The following is a 25,420-nucleotide window of genomic DNA, read 5'->3' as shown; positions in this document are numbered from 1 at the left end:
AGCACGTGCCTCAAATTTGCAGGACTCCAGAGCAGCCTTTCAGCCTTAAAGCAAATCACTTTCCGTCCCAAGGAAAGCTGAAGTCAGCCCCCCCCCCCAATGGTTAGCATAAGCTGTGCAGAGCAATACTGCCTGTGCCAAAATGTATTGGTCTAGTTTTGTTTTCATTTGCTGTTTGGAATCATTTGCTGCAGCTTCCCTGGGCTGGGAGTTCAAAAGCAGCTGGTCTGCGCTGCTGTACTGGAGGTCAGTTCCCCCAGAAACAGGTCAGAGAAAGCTGAAGCCAGCTTGAAACTACCAGCCCTTCCAACTTCTCCAGGATTGCCACAATGGCCTGGTTCTGAAGGCAGTTGTTTTGCCCTTGAGCTCCGACTATGAGCACCTGTTTTGAACATAGCCTTTTCTACTGTCTCCCTAGGTCAGAGGACCCTCCACCACCAGAGCGAGGACCTAGACACAGTCATCCTAGTAAACCCTGATGAACAGAGCACTGTGTCAGAGGTAAAGCTCTGGGATTCCTGCCTACCTGGGCTCAATGTAACCAATGGGATTACAACTCTAAGAGTTGCTACAGGGGCATGGTGCAAAAATTGCCTGCTTCCTCACTTTGGGGGCAAACCAGTTACAAATCCCTTGTGAAACCATCCTCCTGCCCCATCAGGATAAATATTTATGAGGGGGAGTAGATAAAAGTCCTTAAAACAAAGACCCTCCTGCAAAGCCCTGTCCTCAGGACTGCACCCAGTTTCCGCCCCCGCTTCCAAGGACCTGGCTGCCTTCCTGCTTTTCCTCTCTGCCTGCAGCTAAATTTGACTGCACAGATTATCCTGACCAGGTGTGGGGGTATTTGGGTTCCCTGCTACCCCTCTTATGACCTTGCCTGGGGCAGGGCTGGGATATTATGGAGCTATGTCTAGAGCCCAGACTCAAGCATGTTTAGGCAAGATGCAAAGCTGCCTCTCCAAGCTCATTCATCAGACATAGCCGTTTGCATTATCCAAGTGAGGGCAGCATTTCTGCAAGTCCAAAACTCAGGAACTGAAACTGTCTCTCCTGCTACAAACAGGTTCGTTCCTTGATATGTGACCCTTCTGCCTACAAGCTGCTAGTGCTCTGTGGACAGAGCACAGACCAAGAAGGAGATTTGATCCTGCAGGCTGGGACCTTCACCTACCAGAAATTTGCTGAGATCCTTGCAGATCCAGAGGTAAATTGGGTGGGTGGGGAATCTGGGTTTTGTATATGTAGGAATCTGGCTGACATAGGTGGCTTTGGAGGCCATCCTTAGGCTGTCTTCTTTTTAGTCCTAGCTTAAGTCTTATTTCACAGATTTTCTTGGAAAATCCTTTGTCTAAGATTCCTCTAACACCCCGCAGTGTCATGGGGTACTGAGTTTGGGACCACCTTAAATGAGGATTGATGCTACTACTGTTGTACACATTACAAATCTTCCCAGGCATTCAGGACGTGTTACTAGAACTTTATTCACCATGCATTCCAACTCCTGGCTTATTGTAGGCTTGGGAAACACTCAATTTCCTTCAGAGGCCCCTTTCAGATTATTAGTCTCCAACACACACATCACAGAGTAACATATTTCCAGGATGCTATTATTGATACATCTGGTGGACACCTCTGGCCACCCAAGAACAATAGTTAGTTACATAGGTTGACTAGTAGGTTTCCAGTTCTAGTTAAAAGTTGATCTTGCATGGATTTGACTAAAAAAAGACATTTTGGGGATTTTTATCAAGGACCTTTTGTGATGCTTCTCACAAATGCCTGCTTCTGACTCTTGTAGGTTGCCCAGCTTCTCAGCAACACAGATCCAGCTTCCAAGGCCTCCCTGACTGTGTCGTGCTTGGGAGAGGGAGATTGGAGCAACCTTGGACACCCCCGATTCCGGGACCTTCTCAGTCTGAGACTGAACCCTGACCCAATTCTGCCAGAGATGGATGGGATCTCTGAGTTTGCCGAGTATGTCTCTGAGACAGTGGATGTCCCATCTCCCTTTGACCTCTTGGAACCCCCAACCTCCGGGGGCTTCCTCAAGCTGTCCAAGCCCTGCTGCTACATCTTCCCTGGAGGGAGGGGGGATTCAGCGCTCTTTGCCGTCAATGGGTTCAACATCCTAGTGGATGGCGGTTCAGAGAGGAAGTCCTGTTTCTGGAAGCTGGTGCGGCACCTGGACAGAATTGACTCTGTTCTCCTGACCCACATTGGGGCCGATAACCTCCCTGGCATCAATGGTCTCCTGCAGAGGAAGATCGCTGAGCAGGACGAGGAGCAGTCTCAGGGCTCCACCAACTACAGTGACTGGATGAAGAATCTCATCTCCCCTGAACTTGGGGTGGTTTTCTTCAACGTCCCTGAGAAGCTCAAAATGCCCGAGTCTTCCATGAAGGTCAAGAGAAGTATTGAGGAGGCTAGCCTGACCCTGCAGTACCTCAACAGGCTGGGTGTGAAGCCAGAGCCCCTCTACAGGGTGGTCGGCAACACAATTGAGCCCATCACCTTGTTCCACAAAATGGGTGTTGGGAAACTGGACATGTATGTCTTGAACCCAGTCAAGGAGAGCAAGGAGATGCAGTTCCTCATGCAGAAGTGGGCCGGGAACAGCAAGGCCAAGACGGGCATCATTCTGGCCAACGGAAAGGAAGGGGAGATCTCTGTACCCTACCTGACCTCCATCACCGCCTTGGTTGTGTGGCTCCCAGCAAGTCCAACGGAAAAAATAGTGCGAGTTTTGTTCCCTGGGAATGCACCACAAAACAAGATTTTGGAAGGGCTTGAGAAACTCAGGCACTTGGATTTTCTGAAGTATCCTGTTGCTACGCAGAAGGAAATTGCCTCTGGCCTTCCCACCCTGGCACTCAAGCAGACCAAGATCAAGCAGAGGACAGACAGTAAGGAGAGCCTCAAGTCTTCTAAGCCGGCAGCTGCTAAAGCAGGTGGTGAGGAGGGAGCAAAGGAGCTGAAGTCCGAGGTCCTCAAAGAGGCCAAGACAGAGAAGAAGGTCAAGGAGCCACTGGAAAAGCCCCCCAAGGCAGAGAAAGTAAGAATGGACTCCAGTGATGCCCTCAAAGCAGAGAAAAGGAAACACAACAAAGACAAAATGGGCAAGAAGCACCTCAAGGAGAAAGTGTCTAAGCTGGAGGAGAAAAGGGACAAGGAGAAGAAAGAGATCAAGAAAGAGAGGAAGGAGATTAAGAAAGATGATGGGAAGAAAGAGGAAAGGAAGGAGTCAAAGAAAGAAGAGAAAAAGAAGGAAGCCAAGCCAGAGCTGAAAAAGATTTCAAAGCCAGACTTGAAGTCATTCACCCCTGAAGTGAGGAAGACCTTGTACAAGGCAAAAGCTCCTGGCCGGATCAAAGCGGAGAAAGCTCGCAACAAAGCTGAGAAGGACGCTGCCCACGGAGAGCCAAAGAAGGCATTGCCTGTGCCCAGGAAACCACCAAGCCAGCCCCCAGAACCAGCAGGCGTGGCTGAGCACAGGCTGGTCTTGTCTTCCCCAGAGGACCTCACCAAGGACTTTGAGGAGCTGAAGGCTGAAAAGCAAGCCAGGCTTCCAGAGGCACCTGGTCCTGCAGAAGGAGAGGCAGGAAAGCAGGGGCTTGGTGATGTGGCTGCTCAGGAGACAGACCTGATCTCAGAAGGAGTCAGTGGCCCAGACTCCTGGTCCCAAGTCGCAACAGAGGAGGAAACAGGCAAGGTGGGAGGAGGGGAAATGCCCAAAAGACCTGATGAGAGAGTAGCAGCCTTGGAGGAGCCCCTTGAGAGAACAGCAGAAGTCTCCAGAAAAGAAGCAGGAGAGGAGAGAGATCCAATGCAGGCCTCTGGTGACTACTCAGAAGACAAATATTCTGCTTTGGAAATGAAGTGGATGGAGACACAGGCAGAGAGGCAAATGGACAGGAGAGACAAGGGATTGGAACAGGCAGAGCTGGAAGGGACCAAACAGCCCCTTTCAGAGGCCAAAGGGGTAGAGGCAGAGAAGAGTGAGCTTTCTCTCTTCCAGCAGCCAGAAGGTCCCCTCTTTCCCTCCAGAGGGAAGGGAAAAGAGGCCAAGGAGGAAAGCAGACTGCCTGGGAAGCAAAGAATGGGCAAGGGGGAGGAGGAGGAATCCTGCCTGGGCAGTGCTCCAGCCCCACTTGGAGAACACATCTCCTACATCCAGGATGAGACCATCCCTGGCTACTCAGAGACAGAGCAGACCATCTCCGATGAAGAGATCCACGATGAGCAGGAGGAGAGGCTGCCCCAGCTCAAGACAGATATTAGCTCCTCTGACATTGCGGTGCCAGACCAGACCGGCTCCTTTGAAGCTATCCATGGGATCCAGGCCATGGCAGCTGCTGGCCAAGACCCTGCAGTCCTTGCCTACCCCACCAACATTGTGGCTGCCCCCCTGGCGGAAGAGGAGCATGTTTCTTCAGCAACATCCATCACAGAGTGTGACAAGCTCTCCTCTTTCGCCACCTCTGTTGCAGAGGACCAGTCTGTTGCCTCGATAACAGCACCACAGACAGAGGATACTGGCAAAAGCTCCTTGCTGCTGGATACAGTGAACAGCATCCCTTCCTCTAGAACAGAGGCTACCCAAGGTCTGGACTACGTTCCCTCCGCTGGCACCATTTCTCCCACATCTTCACTAGAGGAGGACAAAGGCTTCAAGTCTCCACCTCCAGAAGACTTCCGTATACAAGCAGAAGGTGAGAGGAGGCTTGAGGCCTGCAGAAAGGGCCTGCAGCAGCAACAGGAACCAGAACAGGAGGAGGAGGAAGAGGAAGAGGAGGAAGAAGATGAGACACCAAATATTGAGAAGCCTTGGAGAGCACAGGGTCATTATGATGCACCTTTGTTTTCTCAGCAAGGGCCCCTGGGAGATGGTTTAACAGGAGTGCCAGTGGAAGGATCCCAAGAGGCCATGCTGATACTCGATGGAGAAGCCCAGTTGCTGCAGGTAGTTGCAGGCTCTGGTGAGGCTGAAGAGCGGTGCATGAGCCCTGATGATAGCACAGTCAAGATGGCATCTCCCACCCAGTCGGGCCCCACCAGCGCTGGGCACACACCTTTCCACCAGTCCCCTGTAGAGGAGAAATCGGACACTGTGGAGGCTGAGCTGTTTGACAAGTCTTCTGAGGCCCCTGTGAAATGGGATGAAGAAAGAAGTCCCAGCAAAGCCACTGAGATCTCCAGGGCTTTTGAAGGAGAGGTCGCTGCTACCGAGGGGGTCTTTTCTGGGGGGAAAGAGGCATCAACTCTCCTTCAGGACAAGCCTGTCCCAGAAAGTGTGGCTGGATCAGAATCTGTACCTGTCCAGAGTGAGGATCGGAGACTGCTTCTTGAGAAAGAGGAGCTGGCCATCAGCTTCTACCACAAGCAAGAGACCCTGGACATTTCTGACCTTTATCCTCTCACCAAAGAGACACTTTTAGAGCCCGGAGAGGACTCTCCATTGAAGGGTGCAGACACCACTGAGGAAGACTCCCAGGAAAGCATGAAGTGCCCTGCCCATGAGGTGCTCTTCTCTGCGGCTGAAATTCCTCCCCCAGAAGGGTGGGAGGAACTTTCCGATAGAGCTTTTGGTGAGAGTTCTTCACAAGTGCCCACAAAACCGCTTTCACCAGAGGAAGTAAAGGTGTTTCCATTTATTGAAGACACTCCTGGGAAAGCAAAATATTCAGATGATTTTGCCATGGAAAAATTGCCAGAAGATGGGAATGCCCTACATTTTACAGAAGGCAGCTTAGGCCAAGAGGGGTCCCCCTCAGTTGCTATCAAATACACTTCCCCAGAAGGCAGCGACATTTCTGTGAGCCTTAGTGAAGAAACCTCTTTGCACTTGTTCACAGGAGAGAGTTCTCAACCTGATGCTGCTCAGTCCCTGTCTACAAAAGAGGTCCCTGCTCAGAAGTCCTCATCAGACGTGTTCACAGAACAATTCTCTCCTGAAATGAGCTACCAGGCTTACACAGAGCAGAGCCCTTTTGGAAGCAAAACATCTGAAGCTTTGGCCAAAGACAATTCACTCAGTTCCCTTTCATTCCCTGGGAAGGATCCATTCCAAGACAGCCATGCCACCCTCACGATGTCTTCTGCAGACACCTTTATGGAAGATGCCAGAGCTGTATCTTTAGCTGAGAAAGAGCCCATCAAAGTACCATCTCCAAGACCTTCCCCCAAAGAAAGTCCAGATTCAAAGTCTTCAAGCTTCACAGAACCAAGCCCAGTTCTAGAGAAGGAGCCTTTGCAAGTCTCCTCTGAGGAGATGGGGCCTTGTCAGTTGCTGGAAGAGGAGCAGGATACTGAAGAGGAGGAAGAGGAAGAAGAGGAATCTCCAGAAATGGAAGATATTTATCTGAAAGACACAAACTCTGAGAAGAAAGTGTGGTTTCCAGAGGAGACGAAAGAAGTGCCATGCAAAGAGCAAAAGCCAAAGTATGGGAAAGAAAGAGGGGAATGTACTTTCTTGGATGAGGAAGTAGAAAAACACGAAACAAAGGCTCATCCTCCTCCGAAGACTGAAGAGGGAGTGATCTCTCACTCTGCAGCAGAGTCTGAAGATGATATTTCTGGATTGGCCATGAAAGACATTTGGGACTCAGGATACAGGCACTTCCATGAAAACTTTGCCGCTCTGAAGCAAGAGACACCTCCTGAGAATCGCTTTTCCCATGTGAATGACAAGGTTGTGGCCCAGCAAATGCCAGAAACATCATCTGACCAAACACATGCATTTCCACAAGCAGCTGCTGAACACAGTGCCCTGGACACAAAGGAATCCAAGATGCCTGGCTCCATAAGCTCCCCCTCTCCTGGGCTAGAAAGTGTGTCAACATCTGGCCTGGAATGGGCCATACTGTCCCCTCCACACCAGGTCAAGATTCCGCCTACAACAGGGTGGAGAGAGGAGTCCCCAGCTGAGCAAGCTGAGGAGGAAGTGGCCACAGAGCCATGGTCCAGCTCTGTGGTGGAGCCTCCTGCTTTGGAAGAGGAGAGAGAAGCATCTGCACCAGAGCAGCGAAAGTCCCCTGCAGTAGACCAAAGTGTGCCCACGCTGCAATCAGGAACCACAGAGAGGAGATCAGAGGCTGATGATGTCTACAAAAGCAAGTGGGATCCCAAAGAGATGCAGGGCAGAGAGCAGGAGGCTGAGGTGGAATCTCATACTTGCTCAGAGGAAAGCCAAAAGGAGCAGGTTGTGAGGGCAGCTCTGCTGAGTCCAGTAGGATCCCAGGAAGACATGACCCCTGCAGTTGTGGAGCCAGGGAAGACTGAGTCCACCCACCTTGGAGGAAGTGGAGACCTCGCAACCCCTTTGCAGGACTTAGTCTCGATTCACCAAGCAGAGCATCACTCCTGGCTCAGCACCACAGACCCTCCCAGTCAGTCTGGGCTCTGTGAACCCAAAGGGGAAGAGAGAGAAGCAACTCCTTACCCTCATGAGAAGACTTTCCATTATGCAGATATCTATGAGAATGTTGTCATGTCTAGCATTGACCACTTTGGAAAAGATGTGGGTCTCAAGATAGGGACAGCCCTTTACCCCATCTCCTCCAAGGAAGAAGAGTCTTGCCTCTACACTCCTACTGAGAAAGAGCTCTCGTCTCCAGTTTCCCCAAAGGACAAAGCAGAGCCCTCCTTTGAGTATGCAGAGGTCCATGCCCAGGGCCATCCTCTTCAGATAACAGGGAAGCCCAGTGTATCACAGAGCTTGGCAGCCCAGGACAACCCACAGCCTGATGAGAGCCTTGCAGACTCTTCACCTCCTCTTCAAGGAAGTCTGGTGAGCTCCCTGCCTGCAGCCTCTCTGGGGGACAAAGGCTTTACCTCCCACACTGATGTGGCAGGCATGCTGAAGCAGGAGGAGACAGCTCTTTACATTGAAGGTGCTCACCCTCCAGATGCAAACATCAGTCAGGAGCAAAGGTCTCCTTCTCCCAAGCACTCCTTGCCCAAGGATATGTACTATGAGCAAGCCAGAAGGGGAGAAGAGAGCGCCAGCGACTCAGAGCTGGAGAAGGGGGCCAAGGAGAAGTCTGAAAAGGAATCCAAGCACCCAGGGGAGCCCCCTTCAGCTCTGAAGCCAGCCAGCAAGAGGGAAGAAGAACCCTATGCAGACATTTCAGGATTGGAGAAGGAGGACTGTCTGTCAGTGACATGGCAAGGAGCATCCTATGGTGCATTGTTGGGAGAGGAGAGTCAGAGAGAGAGAACAGCCTTGAAGGCTGAGGATGTTGCTGCCTATGGCAGCCTTGCAGGTCCAGAAAGGCAGGAGTGGGCCTCAAGCAAGCCATGCTCCAAAAAGGAGGTGGATGAGGAAGAAGAAGAGGAAGAGGAAGAGGCCTCCATAGGGAAAGGCTTTGATGATACTGACTCCAAAGGCTTCTGCTTTGGTTCTGCTGCTAAAGAGAAGGACTCTCCAAAGGGCCCAGCATTGCTGACTAAAGGGCTGGATTGCTCTTCCTCGGGCTTTGAACTCTCTTCCCTGGGCATGCACCAGCCATCCATCCTGTTCCGACACGAAGCACATTTCTCATCCCACTTACGGGACAAATCCCTCGCTTTTGGCATCCCTGATTCTGACCCCTTTGAAAAGGGCAAGAGAGATGAATACTTGGAGGTATCCAAAAAGGTTTCTAGTGAGGATTCATCGTTCCCAGCAGGAGGAGGGAAGCTTCTCTCTGGGGCACCCCAAGAGCAGCAGCTGCACAGGGAGTCATCTAGCTCTCCTGAGGAAACCTTCTTGAGGGCCTCCATCTCAACACATCCGGCAGTCAGTGAGAGCCCCTTGTTCCCCCCTTATCGAGGAACAGCTGCTGGGCCAGATGTCCAGAGAACACAGCAACCCATGTCCCCACAGCTTCCAGCAGGTTCAGCAAAGATGTTTTTAGGTGAAATGGGAGGAGATGCCTCTGCTAGCTTGGGACTGCCCTCTCTACCCACTCAGCAGTCTGAGTCCAGCTGCACAGTTAGCTGCACACAGCAGCTCCCAAGCCCTGGAGAGTGGCCAGCAGCCACTCCCCTCCCTGACATCCTGGCTGCTTCCCCCCACTGCCAGCAGGAGGCAGCTGCCACTGCCAACGGGCCCACGGAGGTGAGCCTCAGCCCCCTTGCTTTCCATGGTGGGCCACATCTCACAGGGGCAACAAGGAGTGAGGAGGACGAGGAGGAGGAAGACGATGACGAGAAGGAGGATGACGAGAAGGAGGACTGTGAGAGACAAAGCCGTCCCTCTTCCTTGTTGAGCTGTGAGCCAGCTTTCCCACCCTTCTTTCCAGATGCCCAGCATGGCAGCCAAACAGAAGATCATGGTGATGCCTCCCATGAGTTGGAGCCATCTTTGGGAGCCACCTTGGAGTACGGGCAGAGGTTCTCGTGTGAGTATAAGCAAAGGAAGGGAGAGCTGTCCCCATCGTTCATCAATCCCAGTCCTCAGGATTCATCAGAGGAGAGTGAATGTTCCCAGGCTGAAGATCACCCTTCTGTGAAAGGAAGGCCACACTCCATCCCTGGTGGCCATAGGCAACCCTCTGCCACAGCAGAAGAAACTCCCCCCACCTCCGCAAGTGACTCTGGCACCTCCCAGTCTGACTCGGATGTCCCTCCAGAAACAGAGGAGTGCCCCTCCATCACAGCCGACGCGGCTATGGATTCCGACGAAGATGCCGATTTCCTCCCAGTGGACAAAGCTGTGGGCAGCTCCCATCACAGCAGCAGCAGCAGCAGCACAAGAGCTGGTCATGACCCCCCACCCATCACCCTGGCGGACCCCCATCCTCACCCTCCACACCCGGATGTCTGCATGATGGACCCCGAGGTGCTGCTCAATGAGCAGAACATGAGCAGGCCTGACAAAATATCCAAGAAGGATCTGAAGGAGAAAAACAAAGGGGTGAGGAAGCCGCTGGGCAAGCCCAAGTCCTCTTCCCCTGCCCGGAAGCCTGAGAAATGGTCCCCAACCCCCTTGAAGCAACAGCCTCCAAAGCCAGCACTGGCCAAGAGAGAGAAGCCCCTGAAGGCCCATGGGGAAGAGACGGGTCCCCCCAACCCTGGCAAGAGCCTCGTCAATGGCGTCAAAACCAGCCCGGGTAAGACTGAGCAGAGGCCTGGCCCTCTTGGTGGGAATTGTGGGGGCGTCTGTGCTCTCACCTCTGGTTGTCCAGCCATTTGTCTTCTGCCCAAAGTCTGGGAGACTTTCCTAGAACCAGGATGTGCTGCTTCTGCTCCCTGGTGTAGGGTCAAAGATTGCCAGAAGCACTTCCTGTGGATTTAATCTTGGGCATGAATGACAAATCAGGCCTACCTTTTCCTGCTGGAAAATACATGGTCTCCAGTTCTGAAACTCTGCACTCTGGTGTGGTGATTACCAAATACATTATTTTGCGGGGGAATCTCTCTGGAGGGATCTCAGGCAGAGATACAAAGGGATCACCAGCCAGGTGAGTCTTCTACTGTCAGAGGTGATAGGTTCTTGAGACCCAGCTGCTGCAAACTGCAAGCAGGGAAAGTCCTGCTGCTGTGCTCATGTTCTGCTTGGAGGCTTCTTCCCTTTGGGGCCAAGGGGAGAAGAGAGTGCTGGACTGTGATGAACTTCCTCTGGCCTGACCCTACTGCTGCTACAGGGTTCTTCTTACCGGTAGGCAATAATTCAGACTGCGGAGCTCTGTCTTGGGCCCTATAATAGTCTGCCTTTCTATAAATGCATTGGACGAAGGATAGAATCCCAGAGAACCCTAGAAGGCAGGGCTAGGCTTGTTTGTGTGGAGGGGAGAGGGAGGCCCCTGCACTTGCCCCAATGAGTCGGAAGCTGATCCTTTCCTCCACCAGCAGGAGGTGCTATGCTGGAAGTGGAAGGTGGTCCTTGGGCTCCCAGTAGAACACCTCTTTGCAGAACTGGGCAAAGTGGGCTGTGATTGCATAGGGGGGATTGCATAGTCATGCCCTCAGGCTGTTGTTGGGCCCCAGTCACACTGACAAAGGTCAAGGACAGTGAGAGCTGTAGTCCAATGGCATCTGGAGGGCAACAATTTGGCCGCTATTGCGTGATCAGCTTCTCCCAGTGAATTCCAGTTTGCTTTTCTCTTAGCTTCTCCTGGTTCCTTGACTTTTCCATTCTAAGGAGAGGAGTTGAAGTGGGGCAGTTGTGGGATGTGAAGAAATGTTAAGAATGATGCTATGTGAGAGATCCCTAGTTGGGGCATTTTCATCAGGAGCTGATGGGCTAGTAATCACCATGCCCAGTTGCCACCAGCTGGTTTAACATCCCCTCCCTCTTCTCTCTCCCTAAGTCTCCAGCAACCCCAAAAGCAGCTCCTCTGTGCCCCCTGGGCCCCCCATCTATGTGGACATGGCTTACATCCCTAATCACTGCAGTGGGAAGAACACAGACCAGGAATTCTTCAAGAGGGTCCGGGCCTCCTACTACGTCATGAGCGGCAACGACCCAGGCAGCGGGGAGCCCAGTCGCGCAGTGTTGGACGCCCTCCTAGAAGGGAAGGCCCAGTGGGGGGAGAACCTGCAGGTATGTGCTGGGCTGGCTTCTCTGTGGAGCCAGTGGGGGGAGGAGAGGGCAATAGTTTGCAAGCATGCCTAAGAGCTACAGCAGAGCATGACTCATGGAGAGCTTTATTTCTCTGCAAAGTATGACGTCTCAGTGCAACAAGAACTCTTCACTTTAAAGGAAACTGCCTAAGTCAGTCCTGGCCCTATGCCCGCCAGGCAAGCCAGTGCTCAGCTACTGCTTGGTCTCATCTGGCTAGGAAGGTATTGTCTCCATTGGCCCACCCAGCCACCTCTCCTTTGCCTAGAATAATTCTGAGCCAAGTCCAAAAAGGGAGGCCCACTCACCTCCACCAGATCTGCCTTAGCTGCTGAAAAAATTAGCTCCAGCCTGCTCCTTTGACCCAACCCTGCAGCAAACCTCCTTCTGCCTCTGCAAGGGATCCTCTATTAGCTAGAGGTTTCCTGGCCCTGCTGTGATTGGCCAGAGCACCCAGGAAACCCCTTCCCAGCCTGTCTCTTGTGCTTCCTTAGGTGACTCTCATCCCAACACACGACACGGAAGTGACCCGGGAATGGTACCAACAAACCCACGAGAAGCAACAGGAGTTAAGCATCATGGTCCTGGCCAGCAGCAGCACAGTGGTGATGCAGGATGAGTCCTTTCCTGCATGCAAGATCGAGTTCTGAGGCCTCCCTGGCTGCAGCAGTGCATTTCATCCGTCCATCCACCCCACCCCCCACCATGCAGCACTGGGAGATCCATCTACTTACAGCGCAAGTCTCCTTCCTGTCCCAAATGTGGTCTGGATTTGCTGGGCACATGCTGCCTGCACATGGCTCTTGTTTGCCACCATGCCCAGGACGTGTCCAGCATGCCTGGATGTGCGTGGAGTGGAGGGACCCTCTTGGGAGCTGCTTCACTTTTCCACATTTATTTTGCTGCCTCCGTCATTGCTGTAGAATAATTCAGCTGCTTTGATGCTGCTTGCGAAAGCGCTGCCCCCTCCCTCCCCACTTCCTTGCCTGAGGGCTCTTCTGCAGGGCCAGACCCCCAGAACTTTGTCCGACTTAGCCCATGGGGTAACTTCAGATGGAAGCAGCACAAGAGACCAGTAAAAAGGAGGACGAGAGCAGGAAGAGAAAGAGAGACACCATTCCTCAGCCTCTCAGGTGTGAAGTGAGAACTGAGCTGGGAGGAGGAGGAGAGAAGGGGGTGATGACACAGAAAAGTGGAAATCGGCTTGCTTGCCCCTCAACACTCTGCCAAAGCTGTGCTGAAAAAAAGAATCCAGCCTGGCGCACCAAGGAGTACATTGCAGAGAAGCCCTTAAGCTCTGCAGTTAGAAAATGCCAAATACTGCATCTTCAGCAGTGCCAGAGGTGAAGTTGGCCCTTGCCAAGTGACTCTGCCCTTCGGACGAGGATCATGTTTATCAAGTCCCAGTATTTTCCCTGTGAGAAAAACAGTGGCTAGAAGGGGTGAAATTGGGGTAGGTGGGTGGGGACTGGATCCCTCTGGGGATGGAGCTGGCACCTGCTGCACATACAAGGACATCCTTTCCTCCCGTTTGCTAGAACTGAGGGCCAAACCAAGTGAAGGGGGTGTTTGCAGGCTCTTCCTCCAGCTCCCCGCATGCACTGCCATTCTCCTCGCAGCTATTGCAGATAGCATTAAAGGCCCTTCAAGCTGTCAGCAGCCACAGTGAGGGCCCCCGTTTTCGTCCTCTGTGCTGTTGGCAAAGCCAGGGCTGATGGCCCAGCACATTGTAGCCACGGGGAGGGAGGGTGCAGAGAGCACACTTGGGAAGTCACAAATCATGGGTGTGAAGCTTTGGGCAAGCTCTGAAAAAGCCTTACAGAGTCTTTGGGTGTGGCTTTTGGTCTGGGAAAGAATGTGCTCAGCCCTCTTAGCTGGTCTAAATTGTTCCTGCCATCAGACTGGCAAAAAGAAAAAGAAAAAGTGGAGCTGGGGAGAATCCCATAGGAACTATTTTTCTGGTCACTGTCTATATATTTATTTTGGGTTTCTTTGGGTTGTAATTGGAACTGACCTTTTATTGGAACTGTGTATGCTATTTTGTGTGTGTGTGTGTGTGTGTGTGTGTGTGTGTGTGTGTGTGTGTGTGTGTGTGTTTAAAATATTTTTACTGTGAGCTGCCATCACCACACTGAAGGCTTCTGGGTTTCAGGGCACAGGGTAAACATCACATTTCTAAATGCAGTAAGCTTGACAGATGATAAGACAAGCCCCTGCCCCCCTGCCTTCCCCCTGGCATTTGGTTCTGCAGCCTCCAGGGGCTCAGTTCCATGCTCCAGCTCGCTGCCCTGCAGGAAGGGGCCCAGCAAGCCCAATTGTTGCTTTCCTGTTGAGCTTATCCATTGCAGTTTGGGTCTTTGACTTGCCCTCATGGCTTGTGATGAGGCAGCAGCCAGTGACCAGTGCCTACAAGCCATGTATGCTCAGGCCCAGCAGCAGAGGTGGTGGGTCCCTGGGCCTGGACAGACAAGCTGCTGCACTAACCCACCTATGAATGTGTCTATCTTAAAACTTGAAGCAGGGGCCAGTGGGATTTAGACCCACTGCTCCGTCAGAGGAGAAAGTACTACAGGGGAATATATTCCCCCACATCCCTCCCCGCTCCATGGTTACTCAATGATCTGCTCTCCACCACTCCAATTTCCCCACCCAACCAGCTCAAGTCCTTCCCCAAAATTTGTAGTTTTGAAGCTGACTTCAGCATCTCCCTTCTTCACGTTCTACGGCAAACCTTGTAAAAACTGCTGTTTATAATGCACCCCAACTGAGCTCCATTAGCAATCCCACCACCACCCACCCAGAGGGACCGTTGGGGAGCCCAGGAAAGAAATGACGAGAAAGACATTGAGCTCCTGCTTCTGCTTGTTCCTGCATGGGAGCCCCAGCACGCAATTCCTCCTCTGCTGCGTCATGCTCATGGGGACCTTTCTCAAAGGCAGCGGCGGCGAGAAGGACTTCTAGGCCAGCTCCCGTTGCTACTGAATGTTGTATAAACAGAGCCCAGTGCTCCCCCCGCCATCCTCCTCTCCTCCATATTATGTACAATCCAAGTTCCTCAGATTCCTCTCCCCCCTCCCCTCGCATTTCTGTGTGCAACTCTCTGTAATTCTAATGATTGTAAATGGAGGGGCCTGCACTAACCAATAAAGCCACATTAACTGCGACTCAGAAGGGGCTCCTGTCCTGCTTCCACCGACTGATGCACTGGCAAAGTGCCCAGCCCTGGTCCTCCACCCACTGCCGAGTCTCTTCCAGCCTTTTGGAGCTGGGCTTCTGCTTCTCCGCCAGCATCCATGACCCAGTGCCTCCCCGGCCCAATGGCACTGAGCTCCATAGGTCAAGGGAAGGAGAAGGGCTGCTCTGCTCCCTCAAAGCCCCTCTGGGAGCATTTCAGAGCAGCTGTCTGCCTGCCTGGGCCTTGCTCCTGCTGCTTTCCTCACCCCACACAGCAGAGGCCTAAAGGGGTCAGGGGAGGGCAGCCTCCTTTTTGCTTGGTGGGGAATGAACAGAACAACCTGTTTCGTTGCCCACATACCTTTTGTTCAAAACGGCATTTCCAGAAAACTGCTCAGGATTGTTGTTTACAGCACAGGGACAAGGATTTGGCCTCTGTTTGTGTAATGTTCCTCATGAGCCATAGAATCATAGAATCTTAAGAGTCGGAAGGTACCCAAGGATCACCTAGTCCAGAGCAAAATAATCCAGAAGAGAATGGCACCCTAGAAAACAACTGGTTTCCCTTGTAGATATGGAACACCAACAAAGAGTGCAAGAGCAGAGCAACCTTCTAGCTGGACCACCAACACAGGCCAGACAGTTGGGAGACCCTCAAGGCGAGGGAAAGAGCTGCCTCCTGCAACTGTGGTTGTTGAATCCCACTTCTGAAGCTGTGAAATTCTGTATCCCCATCACAACAGACTATGCACAATTTTTTCCTCTCACCTATCCTGAATCTAGTCCAGTCCATTTCATTGGGCAGTCACCAGTTCTAAAATTATGCGAGAGGTAGAAAAAACTCTCTCCACACTGTGAAAGCCTCTGTAATTCTGCCCCCCACTAATTGCCTTCCCCCTCCAAACTAAAGAGGCACCAGTATTTGTCCTTCCCTGCATGAAGGTGTTTCAACTCGGTAGGGTGGATCAGAACTGCACACAGTATTCCATATGTATTTCCTTGATAACCACGGCAGCATGCATAGTTTTTGTTCTGTTCTTTGCAAATCAATTTACATTTACATTGGGCAGCATTTGCCATTTTCTTGCCCATTCACCAAACCTGGAGAGAACCATTTAGGGTGCTGCACAATATAGTTTGGTTTTTACACACACACACACACACACACACACACACACACACACACACACACAACCCCACACCAAAACGGCATCTAAGGTGGCTGCTCATTCCAACCTCCAGATCCTTGAGGGAGAAGTGAAAAAGCACCAGCACCATTGCAGGACCTTGCCTTGTAGGAGTTGGGGGAGGAGAGAATCCCTCCCCTCTGAGAATTGCTGGTTTATTCCTACTCTCCGCTTTGTGTTGTTTAACCAGTTCCTGACCTATAAAGAAGAGCTGTCCTCTCACCCCAAGGCTAATAAATTTGCTCAGGAGCCTTTGGCAAGCGTCTGTTAAAATCTTACTGAAAATAAAAGTATGCAGGATCCACGTGTTTGTTGACACACTCAAAAGAACTCCAAAAGTCTAGCAAGGCCAGATTTGTTCATCTGTATTGGGGTAGTTAATTTAGTGCCCCCCCATGTTGTTCAACTGGAAGAACTCCCAACATCCCAGATGCGTCAGGCAGGCTACATGGAGCCAAAGGGAGTTGGCGTCCAAAAACATCTGTAAGGGAGCGTGTTGGCTCCCCTTGTTCTATTTGATGCTTGGTAATTTTCACTTCAAAAACATGTTCCACCAACCACCCAGAACAGATGTTGCGATGGTGGCCAAGCTGTCCTCCTCTTTGAGCAAAATGCCCCTGCCTCAGGAAGGACTGCTTCCTTCTCACACGAACAGACCTCAAAGGGTTTTCAGACACCCTCCCTTTGTGTCTCTGATTTCCTGCAGCTTCTCTTAGCAGTTATATAGCCCTTGCTGGAAACGGCAGGAGGAAACAGTGCTCTAGTGCTCCGGTCCTGCTTGCAAGCTTTCCACTGGGGCACTTGGTTGGGTACTGTGAGAACAAGACGCTGGACTAGATGGGCTTCCGCTGGCTTGATCCAGCAGGTCCATTTTAAGTCCTTTCTAGTGCAGCTGCTAATTCTGCCTAAGGAATCCCCTCTATACTGTGCAGCAAGAAGGCCTCTCAATGTGCAGGACAGCTGTGCTTCATGAATTCTTCCCAGCTTTGCCATGTTCTGTGCAGCCTCCTCCTCCTCCTCCCGGACCCCCAAGATGCCCCTGCACAAAGGCACACCAAGAGACCCCCAAGCGGCAAAGCGGCTCCCTCCAAAGAGACACACACAAGCCACCCATCTTGGGAGCGTCGGCGTTTTACTCCACGCACAAAATGCAGCACAAGGAGGACTCCAGGGGACGGCTGTACAATCCCTCGCAAGAGAAACACAGACACATCTGAACCACGGACGACACACGCCTGGGCATGGAGCGGGGGTAGGGGAGTGGGGACCCCCAGCAGCCCCCTCCACCTGCCAGCACGAATAATATATTAAATATTTACTCTGTACTGTACACCATTTGGCATCTCATCCACGTGTTTCTAAGAAAACCTGATTTTCCAAAGCAGCTTTGTACCCTGGCAATGGCCAGCAGGATTGGAGGACCTCCCCCCCCACCGAGAGCCTCCCACCCCCACCGCTGCCGCCAGCAAGGAAGACCTCTTCAGTTCTCGCATTCAGACTGCCAGGGGGACACCACTGGGGGGGGGGGAATGTCTCTTCAAGTTTCTCCCCTCTCTGCGCAGCTGCAGCCAGACACTTTGGAGAAAGAAAACCATCCTGGCTGGGCCAGTGAGGCTCATGTCCCAGAAGTGGGGACGGCCCCACCCTGCACCTCTGCCGGTACAGAGCCCATCCCCGCCAGGTGGACTCCGAGCAAGACGGAGCCCTGGCTCAGGCAGGCAGCCTCCTGGAGGGGCAAGAAAGGTTCCCACTTGGCCAGCCTCAGTTGACAGCAGGCCTCTCCTGCCTAAGTGCTTTCCCCAACTGGGAGGAATGGGTTGAGCAGGGCCTCCTCCCAGGTGGCCTCTCCTGAACCAGTTTCCGCTGCCGCCTCCTCTTCCTCCTCCTCTGGCAGGTCCAGCTCCCTCCGTCCTTCGCTTGCCTGCCCTTCCCTTGCACCTCTGCTGCTCCCGACTTCCAGCAGCTCCAGTGCTCCGGGCAGCTGCTCACTCTCTTCCCCTGCCACCACAGCCGCCACCTCCTCTTCCTCCTGGGGTGAGACAGCCTCCTCCCCTCCCTCAAGTCCCTTCTGCAGTAAGGCTGTGGCTGCCTGCCTGCCAGGCTCTGTCTCCTCCTTCTCCTCCTGCGCTGAGGCTTCCCTGGGAAGGCTCTGCTCTTCTCCTTTCTCCCTGAAGGCTCCGTTGTTGCCCGGCTGGCTCCCCTCCATGGGCCCTGCCAGCCGCTCCTTGCTGGTCTGAGAGACGAAGCTGAAGCGGGGGCAGCTCTCCACAGAGGAGGTGGGCGATGAAGGGCCTGCACTGGAGACGGTGCTGGAGGGGCCGCTGCTGTCTGCAAGGGAATCAGAACAAGGTGGTTACAGGGTGGGGGTGAGGTGCTAAGAATGCTCCCCCCCCCTCAAGCTCCTTGCAAACCCCTTCCTTGGCACTGTCACTGCTTTGGGCACAGGGCCTGGCATCTGTCCCACGCTGAAGAATGCCAGGAGGATCCCAGGGCCGTGTCTAATAGTAGCCAGACAACCCGGGTGGGGTGGGGGTGCATATTGCCCCAAGCAAAGTTAGGGTGAGGGTCCAATCCTGTGCAGCCCAAAGGTTAGATTTACTGGCCTTGACCCCTCCCACCAGAGAAGTGCTGCTCTGCCCAACTCCAAGCGCCAGGAAGGTCTGGGCTCAGGGCCCCTGGCAACCTTGCAACCAGCCCAGTCTACCTAGCTGCTGCTGCCACCCCTAACCCCCGCTCCTCCTGTTCCCATTGGCTGGGATTCCTCCTGCTGGCACAAAGCCCACCCCAAAGGCCTGCAATGTCCCCTCGGGCAGCCTTCCCCTCTGTTCCTCCGAGTCTATTCCATCAAACTGCTCCTCCCTCCCAGCCCCCGTGCCTACTTACACCAGGGGGGCTTGTCTGAGCGGGGGCGCAGAGGCAGAGAAGAGGAGAGAATCTGCTGCGGCGTCAAGTCCTCGCCTGGCCCCTGGCTCTCCATCAGGGACTCCAAGAGCACTGCAGGACAGAGGAGGAAACACTCTGAGTCCCCTGGCAAGGGCCTGCTTCTAGGCACCAACCCTTCTGCCCACCCCCACCTTGGAGTCAAAGATGCCCCTTGCTCAGGCTAACCTTTGAGGGGCCTGAGGGTTTCCTGGTGACCAGGAAGGCATTTCTGTCAAAGCCCCCAGGTGTTCCCCCAGCCCAGGCCAGCCCCACACTTCACCTATTTTAGCCAAATTCTGCTCATCTATCACATACTTCTCAGTAAATATGTCTTCTTCACTCTCAAGCTTTCCTTTGCTGATTAAGGGCTTCTCTCCTATATCCTGCAGCTCCTTAGCTCATGCAGCTGCAATACCAAGACACCAAAGGGTCTCCGTGCCAAGATGGGGGTGCCCCTTTGGTGGTGGCACCCCAGAAAAAGGGTGCTCTATTTCTGTGTGCAGTGAAATGTGTTGCTTCTACACAGCTGGGCAAAGCTGCTTTGGAAAACATGGGTTTGGAAAACATGCCCTGCAGGAAGCCCTAAGGCAGGAGGGGGCTCAGTTTGAGGGGGTGGCCACCCGGGACCCCAGCGCAGCACCCAACCTGCCTGCCTCTGATGGTACCTGGAGCAGCTCCTGGGTGGGGAGTGCTGGTGCTGCAGCTCCTGGAGACGGCCGTCAGGAAGCTGTTGACCTGGCGCAGGGAGAGCGAGTTGTGCAGGGTCTCCAAGGGGTAGATGCTGGGCACCATGGAGCAGCCTTCAAAGCCTGCAGGCAGAGCAGACCCCCCACCCAGCGTCAAGGACCTCTGCAGAGGAGAAAACTCAGTGGCAGCTGCCTCCCCACCAGACTCCCAAAATAAGCTCCAATGTCCCCCTCGAGCCACAGGCATGGAGCCCCCAAAACACACCAAAGAGCAGGCCAGACCCAGCCCAGCATCTCAGAAGCAAAAGCACGCAGGGGCTGGGAAGAAAACCTGGAGCTCTCCTAGCCCACCTTCCCGCTGCCTGGCTGCCGCTCCTCCCTGTCCCTGGGGAAGGGAAAGCCCTTCCTTGGCACCTAGAGCCCTGAACAGATCCCCCCCCAAGGCCCTTCTCAACTTGCCTAGGGGGCTGTTAGAGTGATGCGACAAACTTCGAAACCAGTTTGCCCAGGGACTCTAGTGGTGCACCGTAACTGGTCCTGGTGATGGCAGCCCCAGCCTCCCCAACCTTTGGGCAGCCATCCTCTGTGCTCAGTCTCCAGTTCTGTGTTACCCCTGCTGGGTGAACTGGCATTTCTAACCCTGGAGCTATTCCAGCAGTTGGGAGAGGGAGAGCGTTAGGGTTAGGGATATACTGTCCGACCTCAGCTTCCTGCCTCTTGGTTCCCATGGAAGGGAAGTATGAAGCCCCAGCCCCCACCACTCTGTTTCTGAAATGTCCCATCAACAGCAGTTTGCTTATTCTTTTCTTATACAGCATTTCTGAAAATTTTAGAGCAGGTCACCACTTTGTTCCCCACACAGCAGATGAACACACTTGGTTCCTTGCTGCCTTTCCAGTATCACCCCCACCCCCACCCTAGAGGACCTGTGGTTTCTATGCAGCCTGCGCCCCACACAGAGCCTGCTCCAAGCTGGGCTGGGAGGAAAGCTTGGCCAGGAAAGGATAAGAAGGGCAGAGGGGTTGGGCCTGAACAGTGTTCAAAACTCCAATTGTTCTAGGCGCATTTTGTGACAGGGAATTTCATCAGCACGAGCAGTTTCTGAGCTCTGGGTGCAGTACTGTGCCCAAGAGTGCAGATTAAAACTGCAGAGTGGAAGGAAAGGAGGAGCTTTTTCTGCCTCCCCACTTCCAGTTACTCTCTGAAAACTAGAGAAGAGACCCTCTTAAGAATATTAGTGGGGTGGGCAGGGGAAGGACTAGACCAGGGGTGGCCAACTTCCAAGAGACAGCGATCTACTCACAGAGTTAAAAACGAAGTGATCTACCCTCCTTTTTGGGGTTCAGGTCAAAGTTGTTGAGCTTTTTTTTTTAAGAAGGAAAGCCCTGTTTTGTTGTTGAGCTTCTTTAGGGAAGAAAGCGATGTTGAGCTTTTTTATTTGGAAGGAAAGCCCTGTTTTTTGTGGTTCAGGTCATTTTAGGGGTGCAGGGCAAAGATGTTGAACTTTTTTTTAGGGCAGCCAAAGTTTTCTAGCTTCTTTGGGGGGAGCCACTGATCTACCGGTGATCTACCACAGACGTCCAGTGATCTACCGGTAGATCACGATCTACCTGTTGGACATGCCTGGACTAGACCATATGAAAAATGAACATAATATTTTAGCTGCAATTCATTCATTTTCAGCTTTGCATTCTTGTTATTAAAAAATGCACCTAGTCCTAGACACTCCATTATGGTGCCCTTAACCTAGGTTTAAGGTGCCATTTAGCTCCTAGCTTTCATATCTCAGTTTCTAACACTGGGCCTGGGCAGAGGCCTCTCTGGAGTTGGGGGTCCAGAGCCCCCCGCCCTGCCCCTTGTCAGTCAGCCAGCCCCACCATGCACTGAGCTCTGGAGTCAAGGCCCTCATGGCTATACAGTCTGCAAATAGCTGCTCAGGAGCTGCCTCCCACCTGCAGGCTGTTTAGGTCCCCCATCCAGGAGGTGGCTTTTGCCACTGCAGCACCTGAGGAAAGGATGCTGCAGAATGCTCAGCAATACTCCAGTGGGTCTGCGTGGAAGGGAAAGGGCTGCATCAGGCAAGGAAGCCTGGACTCCAGTGCCTCATGTCAGTCAAACCAGCGGAACATCCGCTAACCAATTCTGGTATCACAAACCAACATTCGACCGTCTTAAGGAGAGCTGAGCCAATTTTCTGAAGCTGCAAAACCTGCATTTCTGACCCGAGAAACTCTTAGGAAACCACTGTGCAAATTATACACAAACCTGAAACTGTTCCTCTCTTGGATGCTGAGCACCACTCAGGGGGCGCTTTGCACCAGTCCAAAAGAGCTGCTGGCTTTTAAACTGCAGGGACTTGTGCTGCAAATAAGGCAGGGTTGTGAAAGGAGCCTGCAAGCGAGCCTCCTCTCCCAGGGAAGGGAGCGGTGGCAGTGGAAGAGAAACTCCCACCCGGAAGACGCAGGCCAAAGGGAGGGGAGGCCTGGTCCTCTTTCCTGCTGAGCTGCCCTGATAGTGGAACCCAAACCAGCCTGGCCATCACGCAGGGGCAGACAGAAGGAAGAAGGCCATTCCTGGGCGTTGTTGGGCTGCAATGACCCAAGCAGTACAAGCCAGACATCTTGCAGGCAGCTGCCAAGCTCCCCCACCTGCAGGTTCCTGGTCAAGAGCCACCTGGGCAGCTTTGCCCATAAAATCAGGCTTTGGCCTCCTGGAAAAAGAAAGCCCAGCCCAGTGCTCAGAGCCATGCAGGGAGTGGCTGGGCCTGTGTGCCTGGGTGGGAAAGAGGAAGGGCCCTCCAAGAGCCCTCCATCCTTCAAGTCCCACACTGCTCCCCCTTGGCAGGTTGTGGGGGCAGGAAGCTGCTTTGCCCATGCAGCACAATTCCCACACCCACACATGCATACTCTGCAAGGGCTTTGGCACCAGGTGCAGAGCAGCCTGGGCTGGCTGGGGAGATGATGCCCAGGGCCGGGGGGGGGGGGCTCCCAGAAGCCAAACCAAACCTCATGCAAAGAAGCGGCAGCGGCAGCAGCAACAGCAGCAGTAGCAGCAGCAGGGGCATCCCTTCCTCAGTCGCCCGGCTTCCATCGGGGGGGGGGGGCAGGGGACAAGCGAGTCCCACCAGGGCTCACAGCCTTTCTAGGTAGCCAGGAATTTAGCTGGTTTTTTTTAATGTTGTGTTTTAACATTGCTCTAGCCCATTGAAGAGGAGCAGGGAAGCCACCCGAGAAAGAATCAGCAGGACAAGAGGAGAGGTTTCCTGGCTGGCCTCCTCCAGGCAAAGGGCAGCTGGGCAGGGGAGGGAGGGAAGCAGCCCCTGAAGAGGCAGAGCCACAGGGACCCCCTGGGCGAGGAGGGCCCAGCCAAGGAGGCCCCCAAGGCACCATGCAGCGCCATGCCGTACCGTCAAGGCTCTCCAGGTCCCCCCGGCCAGAGACCAGCCAGTCCCGGAAGAGGCGGAAGTGGTAGGAGCACTGGCGGAGGTGATGTGCCAGGGCGGCATCCAGGAGGGAGGCGGGCTGGCTGGCGGCAAAGTCAGAGGAAAAGTGGCGCAGCAGCAGCCGCCCTGCCGCGCAGGGGCCTTCCAGCTCATCTGGGGGGAGGGGCCACAAAGGGTGAGTGGGGGAGGGGCACAGCAGAGCCACAGCCAAGGCAACAGAGGGGGGAAGGGCAGGGGGAGGGGGGGAGCCCAGCCTGGACCACGGAAGAGCATGGGGAGGGAGGACAGCTGCCAGCGCCACCCGCCATGGAGAAAACTCTGTTCCCACTTCAGAGACAACAAAGGCAAACACTTTCTGGGCACCTGAAGGCCCTTTGAGACATTTGGCAGAAGCGCTGTCTGGTCGGCACCAATTCGGTTTCCATAAAATCATCAGAAGAACCCAGAGGGCCTGGCATCCTCTTCCCACAGTGGCCAACCAGATGTCCCTAAGAGAAGCCCACAACCAGGGTTCGAGCACAAGAGCAGCTCTCCCCCATTTGGAAGAAACCCTCCCACAGGCAGAAATAGCCAGTCAGGAGAAGATGTTGGCCCTGCTGTTCTGCATGCAAGGAGGGAGCATGTAAACCTACAGCAGGCACCCCCAAACTTCGGCCCTCCAGATGTTTTGGACTACAATTCCCATCATCCCTGACCAATGGTCCTGTTAGCTAGGGATCATGGGAGTTGTAGGTCAAAACATCTGGAGGGCCGCAGTTTGGGGGTGCCTGGCCTACAGCCTTTGAGTCTTGCTCCTCCCCCCCCCACCTCCCAGCGGCTCTGGGCTGCCCCTCCTCAGAGTCCCTCCAACGCTCATTCCCAAACCTCACATGGGCTGCAAAGGACTCCACTGAGCAAAATGTGGGGGTGCCCCTCCACTGGCAGCCAGCCACAGGGGAGGCAGGGATATTCCTCAACTCTGCTTTTAACTCCTAGAAAACTGAAAAGCCCAATTGTTAAATGAATAAATTGTAGAAATACAGAAGCGCCAAATATGAGGCTCGGAGTTTACAACCAGCCCTGTCTTCCAACCGGTCCCTCCAGTGCTCTAAGCAAGACTTTTTGCTAGTTGGCAAACAACAGGAGAGGGAAGCAAAGAAGAAAGTGACAATAAGCACAAAGGAAAGGGAGATGATTGAGGCTTAGAAAGAGTTTGCAGCCCTCTACTTTAGCAAGCAGAAACAGAAGGAACCTGTCTTTTCCGGAAACAAAAAGACTTGGAAATCTCTCTAATGCAATTAGGATGTTTTACTCTGGAAGAAAACCTTCCCCAAGGGGTTGTGAGCAGCTTCCTCCACCCCAATTTCCACCCACCAGAAACCTCCAAGCCAGTCGGGCAAGAGCCAGACACCCCGGAAGAGACAAATACCCCCATGAGAAGAGAGAGGCACCTCCCCTCCTCTGAACTCACACTGCCCAGCAAGACCTGTTGCCTGGGGGTGGGAGAAGTGGAGGGCAGGCAGGAAGGAAGGCAAGCGGCCTAAGGAGAGGGGGGAACTGGGAAAGGTTCTCTCCCCACTCTGGGTCACAGCGAGGGGGGAGGAGCTGGTACCCCTATAGGCTCTCTCTCATCAGGTCACTCCAGCCTCTTGCCCTCCCTGCTGCTGCTGAGTGTTTGTGTGTTGAGGGGTCCCTCTGCTCCCACCCCGTCCCCGTGAGAACACAGAAGGGAGAGCCAAGAGGGTGGTTAGTGGCAGGAGGGGGGGACAGCACAGCAAGACACAGCTGCCCACTCATGCACGCGGGGATGGTAGACATAGGAAGGGTGGAGGGAGCAGGAGGGGCGGGCAGGGGCGTCAAATTAAGAAGCAAACGTACCGTTAGTTGGATGCTTTGCAAATGACACAGAAAACCGCTTTACAGCTGGCATAGACAAGAGCTCTGAGGAAACAAGATGAGAGCATCGCGTCAGTTAGGCGCCCATCTGCTTGAGGCGCCCCCTGCTGGAAGCACAGGCCCACTGCAGGAAGGGGCCTCACCCCACACTAGACTGCCCCCCCAGGAGGTTGCTGGGAGGAGCAACATGCACAAGGGACGGTTTGACACACACACACAGAGGGGCAATGGGCACCACAGGACAGCGGCGCAACAGGAGACCAAAGGCAAGCACTCCCCAGAGATGGGTCCCATGGGAGGGAAGGGCAGAGGAGGAGGGGAGCAGCTCCTGCTTCTTCAACATCCCTGTCCAGAGCCACAATAAAGGGTGCAGGAACACTCCCCCTCACCACAACACTCTACTGGCCAAGGACCAGCTTCAGCCCAGCTCCTTCACCTGCCAATATCCCCGAGCTGGGTCAGGCAGTGTTACTGACATCCCTAAGCTTCTGGTTGGGAAAGAAGAGAAAGCTCCCACCACACAACCCTGTGGGGAATCACCCCAGCATGGCGCTAGGAGCAGCCCCCAAGAGGTCAACCTTAACAGCCT

At 53.7% G+C, this 25,420-nt stretch overlaps 2 protein-coding genes across 9 annotated transcripts in view; one reads left to right on the top strand and one right to left on the bottom strand.

Annotated features, from left to right (window-relative positions):
• MAP1A (microtubule associated protein 1A) overlaps window positions 1-14,716 on the top strand; it is a 36,020-nt gene extending 21,304 nt beyond the window's left edge. For both annotated transcript variants that reach the window (XM_035130840.2, XM_035130842.2), the window contains 5 exons: window positions 419-501; window positions 1,067-1,207; window positions 1,802-10,094; window positions 11,295-11,527; window positions 12,040-14,716. In XM_035130840.2, the coding sequence (XP_034986731.2) occupies window positions 1,952-10,094; window positions 11,295-11,527; window positions 12,040-12,195 (8,532 nt within the window). In that variant the 5' untranslated portion in view covers window positions 419-501; window positions 1,067-1,207; window positions 1,802-1,951 and the 3' untranslated portion in view covers window positions 12,196-14,716. The remainder of the gene's footprint in view (window positions 1-418; window positions 502-1,066; window positions 1,208-1,801; window positions 10,095-11,294; window positions 11,528-12,039) is intronic.
• A 1,175-nt stretch (window positions 14,717-15,891) lies between these two features.
• The window catches only part of PPIP5K1 (diphosphoinositol pentakisphosphate kinase 1), a 28,699-nt gene continuing 19,170 nt past the window's right edge, over window positions 15,892-25,420 (bottom strand). For 4 of the 7 annotated variants that reach the window (XM_035130845.2, XM_035130847.2, XM_035130846.2 and 1 more), the window contains 5 exons: window positions 24,814-24,876; window positions 22,921-23,109; window positions 19,494-19,637; window positions 18,790-18,900; window positions 15,892-18,234 (listed from right to left, as the gene is read on the bottom strand). In XM_035130845.2, the coding sequence (XP_034986736.2) occupies window positions 17,693-18,234; window positions 18,790-18,900; window positions 19,494-19,637; window positions 22,921-23,109; window positions 24,814-24,876 (1,049 nt within the window). In that variant the 3' untranslated portion in view covers window positions 15,892-17,692. The remainder of the gene's footprint in view (window positions 18,235-18,789; window positions 18,901-19,493; window positions 19,638-22,920; window positions 23,110-24,813; window positions 24,877-25,420) is intronic. The other 3 variants (XM_035130850.2, XM_035130851.2, XM_035130849.2) reach the window with 2 other exon arrangements.

This window comes from Zootoca vivipara, chromosome 14 (assembly GCF_963506605.1).
Source record: "Zootoca vivipara chromosome 14, rZooViv1.1, whole genome shotgun sequence".
NCBI lineage: Eukaryota > Metazoa > Chordata > Lepidosauria > Squamata > Lacertidae > Zootoca > Zootoca vivipara.
This window is presented reverse-complemented; position numbering and strand designations above follow the sequence as displayed.